The sequence below is a fragment of the Cajanus cajan genome, chromosome 6 (assembly GCF_000230855.2).
Source record: "Cajanus cajan strain Asha chromosome 6, NIPB_CcT2T_4, whole genome shotgun sequence".
Taxonomy (NCBI): Eukaryota; Viridiplantae; Streptophyta; class Magnoliopsida; order Fabales; family Fabaceae; genus Cajanus; species Cajanus cajan.
The window spans coordinates 41,310,551-41,324,324 of NC_138522.1; the positions used below are offsets into that span (position 1 = coordinate 41,310,551).

The following is a 13,774-nucleotide window of genomic DNA, read 5'->3' on the forward strand; positions in this document are numbered from 1 at the left end:
TCTGTTTCTTTATCTTTATCTTTATATAAAAAAATATTGTTAACGATATATTTGCAAAAATATTATATAAGAAATATATAATTATTATTTATATAAATTGGGCGTTAGAATCGGGCGTTACAATTATTGCATTCAATTGTATCTTATTTTCCTTCTTTATCAAGGTTGCATAATTATAAAAGTTTAATGTAGTATGCACCTCATGAAAACATTGACAAGCTTAATATGTGTCAAAAATGTGTGTGTGCCCAAAATAAATCTTAATGTTGAGCTCTTAACTATCTTGTTGTCATGGATATTTGTCACAATCATTTTCAATCATATGTTTCTCTATTAAACTTTTGTTTCTTTCTTCCACTCCATAAATATTTAATGAACTAGTACTGTTTTGTAATAAAACACACCACTTAACTTTCACATTGTTAAGAAAACTTTCAATATACAGAATCACTTCATCAAGGTTTAATATGATCATATGATGGGTCATTTGCACAAAACATTATTTCTAATACCATTGTTAGAAACAACACGATATACGAGAGAACACACGAAAATAAAATATACTATAAAGAAACATAAGAAAATCAAATAAATTTATTTAACATGCAATGTAGTTTTTTCCTTCATATGTGCGTCCACGTTAACATCTCAAATGATCCCTTTATAATTTATGTTGTGTTTGATAAAGATGAAAGAAATATAGGAAAAAGAAGGAAAGAAAAGTGTAGAGAAGATAATTTTTAATTGATTTATATTAAAGTAAATAAAAAATTAAATTAATAAATGTTAACATATTAAATATTTTAATTATTTATTTAGCATTATTATTATATTTAAAATTATTAATTTTTAAATAAATAAAATAAAAGAGTCATATATATAGTAAATGATACTCTTTTCTCCTAAAAGATATGAATATTACACTATCCTCACCTTTTATATTAAAAATTACAGTCACCTCTCAAGTTCTAATATATGACACTTTACTTATTTTTTTAAAAAAATTTTGTTAACTTTTGTTAAAAAAAATTATTATTAAAATATTTTTTGCACTAACATCTCCTTATAGATATAAATACTACATCACCCTCCCTTAACACATTCAAATATGTTACATTTTAACAATTTATCTTTTGTTTACATATTTAATTATTTTTAAAAGTTATTATGAATTTTACTAAAATTAACTATATATCTTTAAAAAATTTCATTATTAACTTTACTATATATTTTTTAAGTTATATATCAAAATAAAAATAATATATTTGTATAAATAAAATAAAATAAAATACAAGTTTTAAAATATTATTAAATTGATGAAGTTAATGTATTATTTTTATAAGAATTTAAAGAAAACAGTGTTTTCATCATATAATATTAATTATATATATTGAATGTAATATGTAAGTATTAAGATATTATTTAATTGATATTGTTAATACAATATTTTAATAGTATCTAAATAAATTAATGTTTTATGATAAAGTATTATTTATTATATTTAATTAATGTAAGGTTAAAATATGTATATTAAATATATAATTTTTAAATAAATATATTTATATTAAAAATATTATTAAATAAAATAAATTATTACAATATTTAATACTTATATATATAAGTTAATTTGTATTATATATATTGATGTGTATATATAAAACTATACATATATAATTTATTTTATAATTTTTATTTATTTATTTACTATTTTAATAACTAATTTAAATTTAATAATATATTTTAAATTTTTTAATCAAGTGAATAAATGACAATCAACTAAAAATATTTTAAAAATATATTTTAATTAAAAATATACTTTTTCTGATGAATAATTAAAATAAAAGTATATTTTTATGAATAGTTAAAATAAAAATATTTTTAAAATTTTATAATAATTATTATTTAGCAATATTATGTTAATATAATGAGAGTGAAAATACAACACTTATATCTCTAAAAAAAATAAAATTATAATTTATTTGATATTTTAACATACAAAAGGTGATAATGTAACATTTCTTAAAAGAAATAAATATAATTTAAATTAACAATATTAAATTAAATAGATTAAATTATATATTTTAATATAAAAAGAAAAACAATATAACACTCCTATCTCTAAAGAAAAGATAACATAATTTACTCACAAACATTATCAATTATATTTGAACAATAATTTTCGCACAATTTTTTTATTTTTTGGCAAAAGAATTTTGAGGGAAGTCCCACTATTTTATTACTCTCTTTTCCTTCCTTTCTATCACACCAAAGAGTCAAAGACAGCTCTTCCCTCCTTTTCCTCTTGTTCTTTAGAGATATTTTCTCCTCCATTGCAATCAACTTCACCAAACAGACTACGAGGATGGTGATCCTCTATAGATTGGGTGATTATTTATAATTCTAAATATAATATTTATAATTCTGAATATTTTTTTAAGTTTAAACAACATTTATTTGAAATTGAAAATTTGGATGGATATAGAAAATTTTTATTTTATTTATATTCTGACTGGCATTCCTCGCGGCAAAATTGTCCATGCAAAGAGCTTCTTTGCAAAATAAAACTCTGGCATGACATTTTCCGAACAGGACACGACTCCACTAATAGTGAGTGGGCACAATCACAAACATCGATCATTACATTTTATATATGTAACGTAACGTCACGTAATAAACAACTTTGAGGACTTATATATGCAATGATGCAGCACATTACAGACAAGAACCCGTTAAATCATGGGTCAGGGAATTTAGAAGATAGACATGCATCTACTGCTTCAGCAACAGTCAGGAAAACCCATTCCTTTCCGATTTTATCCACAAAGTGTGCCACTTTGAGCTTCTGAATCACTAGCCACCTTGGATTGACCATTGCCAACTGCAAAGACACACACCAATAGCAAAACCGTTAGATTATTAGTCTTATGGGTTTGAGCAAACCACACCTTCATTGCAATCTAGACTCACTTGTACGCCACGCGAAAGCAACCTCTTGTGCAGTTCCTCCAGTACTAGAATCCCAGAAGTGTCAACATTCATCAGGTCTATCAAAAAGAATTGCAAAAGGGTCATTCATAAGGTTACAATAAATTACATGAAATGTTATGTCATTATTAGAGTCGAGTTATGGCAACATTCATTAGAGGAATCATGAAAGAAAAATAAAACATAGTTGGAAGAGAAGATATCAAGATCATTAATTAAGTTATCGACAGAAATTATTCATAAAGTATTAGACTCACTGCTCATGTCAATGATTACTGCTCGAACCCTTCCCTTGGCCCGCTCGTTTTCTTCTTCCGTGACCCACTTTAGTATTCTGGAAGAATTGAATAATTTTTGTTTCATATTTTGGTAATTAAATATATTAAACTATACAAATAACATTGTAAATTAAGTCCTTACTTTTCTCTCACAAAGTTAGCATTTGCAAAGCAGAGTGAGCCAGAGCTTATGCGAATCACTAAGATTCCTGGAGTGCTTAAGGCCATGGGATATTGACTAACATCGCAGAAGGCTTCTGTTCTTGGAACTCTACCTAGAATTTCTATCCCTGGTCGAATTGATTGTATTAGTATCTTTGCAAATGAGATTGACACCTGAAAAAAACAAACATCTCAGTCAGAGACACTAATGATAATTGATTACATACATGCTTTTTTACTTATTTACCTTAATTTAATTTAATGGGTAAAGTGAAATGACCATATACATAACTAAAGTGCTTGTAATTTGTAAGAATAATGAGTGGTGGAGAAGCTTCAGATGTGATTAAGACAAACTCTATGTGGATACGGAGCAATAAAAAATATTTGAGGGGAAAATGGATTTCCTGCCGTTGAAAAACTAGTGCAGCTTGGTGATCTCAGCATCGTTTCATGCATCCAAATTTATCATTTTAAAACTAAATTAAAAGGGAGATCTTTGCTATAACAATCAAAATTGTAGTTGATTGGACATTTTATATTCAATATCACATGCACTTATCAAATAAAAAATTATGATGATTGTTAGAATTGGAAATAATGATAATATAAACTCTGATTTCAATTATACAAGCCATGCATATCAGGCCAATATATGTGGACCAGAGTCTACACTCTAGATGCCCCACAAGTAAGGTAGTCACCGAGCAAGACAACACAATTATCTACGACAAATTATTTGATGGATGGAACCCCACCGATTTAGAGGTGACAACACCAATCCTTTAACCTATTCAGATTTCATGTCAAACATTCAACTCTAATCTACACTAGTCTCCACTCTCCAACCAAATTCATTGGGTAACTATCAGTTTGAGTGAAGTTGGGTCCCTTCTCTTTGCGCAAATAGTTAAATCATTTGTACCTTGGTGTCTGCTTTTATTATGTGCGTTCACATTACACATTATGTTTGGTTTTGTATATTTTATTTTTATAACTTCCTAACAACATTCAACTCTAAAACAAAGAAAATTCCTGATGAACAATAACGCTTGAGAGCGATCAACTACTTACTGCAACAAGAAGACCAATTTCCACCGATACAAACAATACACCGAAGAAGGCACCAATGCAAGCAAGAAAGTCTAATTTGTCAACCTTCCAAATATAGCAAGCTTCACTAATGTCAATTAGTCCAGGAAGTGCAGAGAGGATGATAGAGGCAAGTATGGCCATAGGAGTGTAGTATAGAAGCCTTGTGAACAATTCAAGACACAGAATCACAGTCACAGCCATCACAATATTTGACACTGATGTTTGACATCCTGCAGTGAAATTTACTGCAGTCCTTGAGAAAGAACCTGCAATTGTTAAATATAAACTATGAACAAATTTTACACACACTTTTCTGCATCAATACATAAGAATATGTCAGATAAATAGCACAATTATTAGCAAAAATTAAAATTAAAAAATTCACCAGTTGCCACATAGCATGAAGAGAGGGATCCCGCAATGTTCATGCAACCCATTGCTAACATTTCTTTGTTCCCATCTAGATGGTATCCCTTAATGGAAGCAAAAGATCGACCAACTGCTATTGCTTCCTGAATTGGAATTTGGAAGTTTATATTTCCATTAGGAAGATAGAATGTAACATAAATTAACATTGGGAAAAACAAATGTCTAATCCAAAAAAAAAAGGTGCAAATAAATTAACATACAGTAAGAGCAATAACGGCAGAGATCAATCCAATTTTAGCTGCTTGTCCGGCATGTTGACCGTGGAATTGTAATTGGTGAACTGAACTTGGATTCAAGCCTCCTTTGACGTGCTTTATTATATTAACCCCGTTCTTATCAGCTTTCGACAAATACACAATTAAAGTTGATAACATAACTGACAGAAGAGGAGCAATAGCCGGCAACCAGAAAAACTTTTTGTTTCTTCTGCCCTGAAAATAAGTGACATATACATTATCAGAAGCTCAAATCGAACAGAGGAAATCTAGTAGTGGAATGTGGATGCAGAAATTTCATTACTTACCACAAATCGGGAAGTTAAAAGGAAAATTAGGAATGAACAGCCGATGACAAAATTCAGAGGGTACCACTGTCAAAGTAAAAAACAAAAGAATAATGTCAACGAAGTTTACAATTTACAGATGACCTGATAACAATCCAATAGAGGTGGATGACTAGACCCAATAACAATTATTAAGAAAAACTCTAATATTTTTTAAAGAAAGCGAATTCAACCAACAAAAATTAATTTGAAAGGTGAGAATTGATTGTCACTTATAATATTAATTTGGTTATATCACTAGTGGACTTGAAATCTCCAACATAATTGTCTTGAGTTTAAACCCGTGAATGAGAAGATGTTTAAAGTTACCGATCCTGAAACCAATGACTAAATTCTCTTAGAACATAAATCATTTAGCAAGAACTACTCACTTTTTCTCCGGATGTAATTTGTTGATGGAGTGACTTATAAACAGATTCCAACACAGATATTACATCAGTTTTGTTGGTAAAGTGACTAATCCCCAGCAAGCCCTTGAGCTGCTGAAGACCTATAATGATGGCTGCTCCTGCCATGAATCCAACAAGTGCAGCATGTGAAAGAAAATCCACAAGAAACCCCAACCTGCAGATTTTGAAAAATAAACTGCTTACTCTATAAGGAGACCTTCACATTCATAAGAAATTTCACAAACTGACAAGGAAAACCACCTGAAAACACTGAATGCAGTTTGAAAGATTCCAGCAAATAAGGTCACGGTAAAGACAACGTTTCTGTAGGCATCGGGATCAACAGCAGGATCTACCACTTTGGGGACAAGGGAAGATAGAAGTAATGACACTACAGCAACAGGTCCAATTGCAATTTCTCTTGAACTCCCCATCAGAGCATAGATTAGAGGAGGAACAACACTGGTGTCTGAATGCAATGAAGACCAATAAAAAATTTGAACCATGATGCATCAGTATAGTATTTAGTATATTATAATAAATATTACTTAGATACTTACACAGGCCATATTGAGGATCAAGTCTTGCCAAATTAGCATATCCTATACTCTGCAAGATCAAATAGAAATTACTTGAGTGAAGAGAAAAAGGCTAGGAAATGTAATGAAACAATGTTCCATATCTTAAGCATTGTCATGAAATTAGAAGTAGTGTAATGTTCGTGAATATACACCTGAGGTATGCTGAGGCTGGCAAGAGTTAAACCTGCTAGCAAATCATCTTTAAACTTGGAGGCTTTGTAGTTTTTGAACCAGCTAAGGATGGGAAATAAACTCTCCAAAAATGAAACAGAATGTCCAACGCAAGTTTTCTTCTTGGATGAAAAAAAGGACACGGTTTTCTTCAGTGGACCAAATAGCTTGTTCCATAGAGGTGGTGGATTGGGAGGATTCAGCACCCAGAGGGACCTCTCTACTTGGCTAGTTTCCTCAACATGGAAGAGCTCCTGCTGGCTCATGTTCATACTGGGAGATGAACTCATTGTTGTTTAAAGTGTTTGGTTGAACTCTACTACTTGTGCTAATGTATATTAATACAAGAATACCATCTCCGCGACTAATGTTGACATGGGTCAATTTATTTGGATTATTGCTTGAAAGAAGCTATGATAGAAGCCTCTGATAGATGAGAGGATAGTTGTGGCACCACTTTGATTGGCTATTCTCAAAAGTTGGGAATGTCTGATGATGAGTACAACTCCTCTTTTGGCAACGCTATTCTCATTTATAATTCTCACGCCACTTTTCTTTTCTAACATGTTACATTTTTCATTTGCTATTTTTTTATTTTATAGATCATACGTGTCTTCCATTAAAATTCAATCTTGCACAAGTCAAGTAAGATTATGTGAATAACCAAACTCTTCTAATTACATATCTAGGCTCTAATTCGATACTACTGATGAAACTAGAACAATTTTGCACTTTCTTATTCAGGCGCTTGGTGATTATTTTTTCTTTTTCTTTTCCGATGATACAGAAAGTACTGTAAGATTTTAATTATCCTATCCTTTTAGAGTCTATTTGAAACTGGATTGCATTAATCCACCAATCTACCAATTCACCGGGAGAGGAGAAGAGTTCGTGTTCAACATGCATGGAAGGTGAGAATTTGCAAAAGAAAAACTCATTAGTAGAAGGTTGTTGAAAAAACATTAAAAGGGGGTTCTGTTCTATTGCACAAAACTTAAGAGGATGGATTGAACAAGTTCAATTGAAATGATTTTCAAACACATCAAGAGAAATTCTACGGTGATTAATCATGTAAATTTGAGCGATTTTGAAACGGTTAGTTTTTTAATTTTAAGTGTCTTTTAGCTACATTAATGAAACTAAAAGCAAATTAAAACCTAAAAAGATGAGACCTTTAAGAATATTTGTTTCCAAGTATCATATTACATCCGACAATCGTATTCTCGAGAATACTTTGATTAAAATGTTATTCTTCAATATCTTTAGAATGTGTTTGGTTATATAATTTAGTATTATTTGAAATAATATATTTCACAATTTAAAATAATTTAAACAAAAAATAAATAGAAAATAAAATTATAAATATGTTAGAATGTATCTTTTAATATTCTCATGTAATATCACATTCTCAACATAGAAGTAAAAAAAATAAATAAATAAATAAGAAGCATGATAAAAAGTTATTTTCCAAAATAAACGATAGTCCAGAATAAATTTTCCAAATTCACAACAAACATAAAAATATTAATTCTCCTTTTCGTATTCAGAGTATCAACTTTAATCGGTGAAAGAGACGGCCCAAAGGATTTGTTCAAGAGAATCATCCCATTGCTTCTCCCACCGGTTATTGTGAGCTTGTGACTTGGTCAAAATGTCAGCAACTTTGTTTCAATCCCTGAAAGTGTGGAGCCAAATAAGCTGCCATTCCCTCTGTAAAAGGTCTGTGAACATAATAAGCGTATCCAGTTTTTGCCGCTAGGAAAGGGCTTTCTTGTTCTGACCAGTTCGAAAATCCAAATATTATGGTAGACAAAATTGAAATATGGATGTATTATGAATCTAACTCCAAAAGCTTTCTCCATATTTTTGCATTTTATGTTGCTCCAAGTTTAAATTTAAAAGTTGTGATTTATATTTCACATGACAACTAATTATATTTTTGATGGTCTAACAAATAATTATTCCAAAAAATAAACTCCTTAACTTGTCTTTCAAAAATATATATACATTTGTCTGTTTAATTACTTATTTTTTCCTTTAATTTGAATTGTGTATAATTTTATTGATTCTCCGTAAAAAAAAAAGTTATTGATTTAATTTATCTTTTTTTAGTCTGGAAGTGCTTTCACTTTTAAAATTAAACAAATATAACTTGTAATGCAATGTTTTTTTAATTATGTATGTTTGAGATATGAGTAATTAAGTATTTTATTTTGTATTATTTTGTTGTTGTAACTTAAACGCGTTAAAGTTGATTGGAGAAAGCTAAAATATATAAGATGAACTTTGATAGATGAATTTCATAAGTTCACAACTCTAGAATTTTAGAAAGAAGTGTTTTGGGGTTACTGGAGTCTAATCGTCAATCCAACTCCACAAGAAGATTCATTTTCTTCCCCTGTTGACTTGTTGGCGTAATAGAAGCTGAAATTCAAGGTAAGGAGTTGATAATTTAAGTTGGTGTGGAGCTTTTGGGATTAGCTCAGAGTCGTTTCTTCTTTTTTTCCTTCTTCCTCATTTTTTCCAAATCCAAGGTAAGGGAAACTATAAATTGGATCTTTAATGGATTGATGAGTTGCATGTGCCTTGAATGTGTTTAATGCATGATTATATGAATGATTCAAAGGTGTAGAGTGTTGTTTGCTGAACTTGGATGGTTTTAGCTCATGAAGGTGAATCTTGGTGATTTATTTGAGTTGTTGTTGTTGCATGCAACCATTTTGGTGCGAATTGAGTTATGGATAATGTATATGGGTGTTATCTTGTTTTGAATGCTTGGAATCTTCTATCTTTCAAGTGGCTTAAGCCAAATTCTTGAGTCTACAAGTGCAAAACTCATCGTTGTGTTGGGCATGCCTTCATGACATCAGATGTGACTCAAATCACAGACCTTTATCTTGCTCACATCAGACACAAGATTGGTGGCATTGAGCATGAAGAGAGAAAATAACCTCTAACTTAGTCATGCTAGACATGGTTTGAATGACATCGAGTGTGAAGTGAGAGAATTGGATCTACTTGAATTGACATTGGACACTAATGGAGTGGCGTTGGCATGAGAATAGAGAATTGTCTCGAGTTTTTTTAAGGCCAGATGTGGGACCTTGCCACGCCAAATGTAGGACCTTGCCACACCAAGCATAGAAACTTGCCACACTAGGCACGAGACCTTGCCACGCTAGGCATGGGTCATTGCCATGCCAAGCATCAGAGCCTAAGGGGTCTCCACCTAATCCACGTCAAGCGCGAGTTGTATGGTGTTGAGTATGGATGAGGTAGAGAATTCTTTGCCCCGATGGCACTGGACGTTGGGTGTGTGGCGTCGAATGCGAGTTTCTTGATGATATCTTGTTGTATGATGAATTAAATGGTGAACATAGATAGGTTAAGTGAATCTATTGCATGTTGTATGTTGATTGGTGGTGATTGTTTTATATATGTTGATTAGGGATAACATATATAGATGATTGTATGGTTAGATTGTTGAGATGCATTGGTATGTCATAAATTGATTTCTATTGATAATTCTATATACATTAACCTAGGTAATGCATATAGATGTATGTTGTGGAGGTGTGATGCTGAGAATGCTACAAGCATTTAGAAATGCTAATTGACTTGGGACTAGAGAAGAAGATGTTTTTGAAAGTTGAATATCTCATTGTGAAGATATTGGTGTGACGCTTTGGAAGGGCAGTTGTTGAAAAACCCTCCTTGAGTAGGTGTTAAACTCTTGGAGTGGAATGGTGAGTCTTCTCTAGATCTTTAGTCAATGTAGAAGTAAGGTATGAAGTCGATGACTACAACCCTTAATTGATTACTGAAGAGGTGTGTGGTATCGTGAGAATAGTTAATTAGATTGCAATCCATAGGAGACATGGTTAATGCATGTCAATGTCATGATAAGTCGTAACCCAAGTTGTGTTATTCCTAATGGTGATATTAAACTTTCCTAATTTAAGTAGCAACACCTGAGAAATAAAAAAATAGGAATTGGTATCCCAAATCAATTATTAATCTAACAAACATGTAAGGCATGAAAATGATTAGGTTGAGTCAATAAGGTCAAACTACTTAGACTATTGATCTTGGTGTAGGAGATCTCGTAGTTGACTGCGTGATGACGCATTAGTTGAAGTGTAAGCATATGATGTGTTGTTTTGGTGTGTTCATATACTTTGTGGATTGATTGTTGAATGACATTGATGTGGAATATGATGTATAATATGTTATAGACACTATAATAAATGTTACATATAGTAACATACAAAAAGTGTCACTATAAGTATAATATACGTAGGTATATATCTATTTGGCATATAGCTACACATAATTTTAGTATTGATTTTGAATGAGATTTAACAACATATTTTGTGTGTCACTATAGCTTATACCCACACTTTTTAACAATATAACAACATATATTATATTTATTGTGTAGGTAAAAGTAGTTTTTAGTGACACTTATTGTGTCATTATAGAATGTGTGTCACTATACGACAATTTTCTTGTAGTGAGAGTTGCTTACTCTTGTAAGGTGTTGAATGTCAAGTTGAGTTATTTGTTGTATTAATATGTGGTAGAGTATGAAGTGTGTTGTATGGGTTACATACTAAGGTTGGTAGTATAGTTGTATTTTCTTATATAATTGGTATGTCAAACTATATTACTATGATGCAATGTTACTTTTAAGCTAAGTTGCTTTAGTTGTATTATGTTGCATGTACTAAGTTATATATGATGTTGGACATATAATGTGTTGTTTTGTGAAAAAGTTAAAGATTCGGTAGTGTATGTGCCTTTTTGAGATGGGTGGTGGATGTATAATTATATTGTAAGTTGAGAATATGTTGTGTAATGCAGTTAAATTGTAATATAGTTAATTAATTCTTTCATATTTTATTGATTCTTTGTGTGTGTGTGCGCGCTTTATTTTCCTCATTTTTTTATATTTATATATAGTATAGTGTTTGTATCCAAGTGATGAGAATACTAAAATTCTAAGTATTTTAGTTATTTTTTATCACTAATAATTGATTTCGTTATATATAAGATTATGACAAATTGTTACATAATCTATTATTTAAAATTCTCAAATTTTTATTCATTACTAAATTGTTTTCTATTCAATACACACAAATTAAAACATCAACTTTTATTCGAATTTATAAATAAAAAAAAATCATGTCTTTAAACCTCGATTATAATATCTTATAATATTCTTCAAGTTTTATCAAGTGTTCACTAATTTTTAATTTCTAAGCTTTTTAAAATAATTTTGTCTTAAATTTGTCATTAAAAACCAAATATTTAAATAGTAAATAATAATTTAAATGTTTTAAGTAAAAAAATACAAAAAGACCATATTTATTTATTTTGAAAAAAAAAAAGTTTCAATTAACTCAAAAAAATATTTGAAAGACTAAATCACAGGCAAACTTTTATTTCATGGCATCTTCTTTTATTCATGAGAATATAAAAGGTGGATATTTATTCACATATTTGTTAAAAAGTTGGACAAAAAGATTTTCGAGTATCTTTTATTGTCAGAAAAGTTACATTCCCATTTTTAATTTATTCCCGTGATTAGCTGTGAGAAAGTAATATTTTTACAAGAAAATGAAAAAAAAAATTTATCACATACTTGTAACTTTCGTTTTTATTTATTTATATTTAAATTATTTTGAATTTAAAAAATATATATTTTTAGGAGTATTAAAATATACTAGTAATTAAACATTTTTTAAATATCCCAAAAATAACATTCTTGCTTAAAATATTTCAATAAAATATGATTCTTGATCATACAAAACGATAACTTGGACAAGTTGCTTAATGGAAGGAAAATCTGATTATTATATAACTATTAGCTTCGAGTTTCGTGTCAAATCTCATTTCTTGTGTAATTTTTACATTTAAATTAATGGAAGGAAAATGTAGTCAATTGTGGTTGTTGCTCTGAAACGCCTAATCTAATTAAATATGATAAACATATTTTTTTTGTTTTTGTTAGAATGAATATATGTCTGAAGATTATTTTTTAATGGAGGATACTTGTTGTGTATATAATTGAGGATACTTGTGTATATAAAAATTAAATTATGATTGATGCCGGGTCAACATGGGGTTCACATTACATATTGATTCACATAAAATCCATAAGACATAGAGTTTTTTGTTTTTGCAACGTAACATAGGAAATGATTGGGCTTATATCAGCTCCTACTTTTCATTATTTAACCTTTAGGTGAATTTCTATTTCTAAGCCATTAGTTTAGTTCTCTATTAATAAATATATTAAACTAGCTTTTCACTTTTTCAGTATAAATATATGTTATTAAATCAATTTTTTTGAAGTGATATTAAATTAGTTCTTAAAATACTGAAACTTAAACGAATGATTTTTCAGAAGAAAAAAACAGTACTAAATTAACATTTTCAATAAATAAATGATACTAATTAAAAAAATTATCACAACATATATTAATATATTATCAAAAGTTATAGGTAGAAGTTATAGTGAGACATAATATATGTGATTAAATTTAATTCAAAGTTAATATTAAAATTATATGTAGTTATATATTAAATAGATTAATATTCTAATATATTATATTTATAATAATAATAAATTATATGTTGTTTATGCAATAGTGATCTAACATTATTTTTAGATAATTAAAATAAACGTTTAATTAATTCATTGATCCTCATCAATTCTTTTAATTTCATATTTGCCAGGTTCATTGCATGCATGTTGTTAATTGGAGGCCTATCAGATTGCTTCAGTCCAACTCGGGCTGTCTTTTGTTCAAATGTGGTATACTAGATTGCCATTTACCAATTCCAGCTTTAACCGTAATTAGTGTTTGAAATGCGACGTTCGAGTAATATACAGGAAGAAATTTCTTCTTTTTCTTGAGCATTTTACCCCATTGCTTTCGAAGAAAAAGACGGGGAGAAAAAGATAAAACTAGAGATTCCTCCTTAAAATAAAAAGGCTCTTACTTTTTCTTTATTATTACTATGTATTATAAGTTTTTTTTTTATGGCTTAAATATGTTTTTAGTCCCTCAAATTTAAGACAAATTTGTTTTTAGTCTCTCAAATTTAAAATAGTTG

General features: G+C 29.5%; 1 protein-coding gene across 1 annotated transcript; it reads right to left on the reverse strand.

The window, feature by feature from the left end:
- Positions 1–2,473: 2,473 nt before the first annotated feature.
- LOC109810778 (low affinity sulfate transporter 3) lies at positions 2,474–7,140 on the reverse strand. The gene is made up of 12 exons (XM_020374332.3): positions 6,634–7,140; positions 6,461–6,509; positions 6,162–6,369; positions 5,883–6,075; positions 5,473–5,538; positions 5,150–5,380; positions 4,906–5,032; positions 4,500–4,786; positions 3,406–3,599; positions 3,243–3,319; positions 2,968–3,044; positions 2,474–2,878 (listed from the first exon to the last, which is right to left on the reverse strand). The coding sequence occupies exons 1-12, from the start codon at positions 6,940–6,942 to the stop codon at positions 2,735–2,737; spliced, it is 1,962 nt and encodes a 653-aa protein (XP_020229921.2). The 5' UTR covers positions 6,943–7,140; the 3' UTR covers positions 2,474–2,734.
- Between the last annotated feature and the right edge of the window lie 6,634 nt (positions 7,141–13,774).

Bases quoted from the DNA above. Each gene is read 5' to 3' on its own strand.
- LOC109810778 (XM_020374332.3), bottom strand. From the start codon at position 6,942: ATGAGTTCATCTCCCAGTATGAACATGAGCCAGCAGGAGCTCTTCCAT. The intron at 3,320-3,405 runs GTAAGGACTTAA...CAATTCTTCCAG, and splicing joins GCTAACTTTGTGAGAGAAAA to AATACTAAAGTGGGTCACGG. The intron at 2,879-2,967 runs GTGAGTCTAGAT...GTGTCTTTGCAG, and splicing joins TGCTTTCGCGTGGCGTACAA to TTGGCAATGGTCAATCCAAG.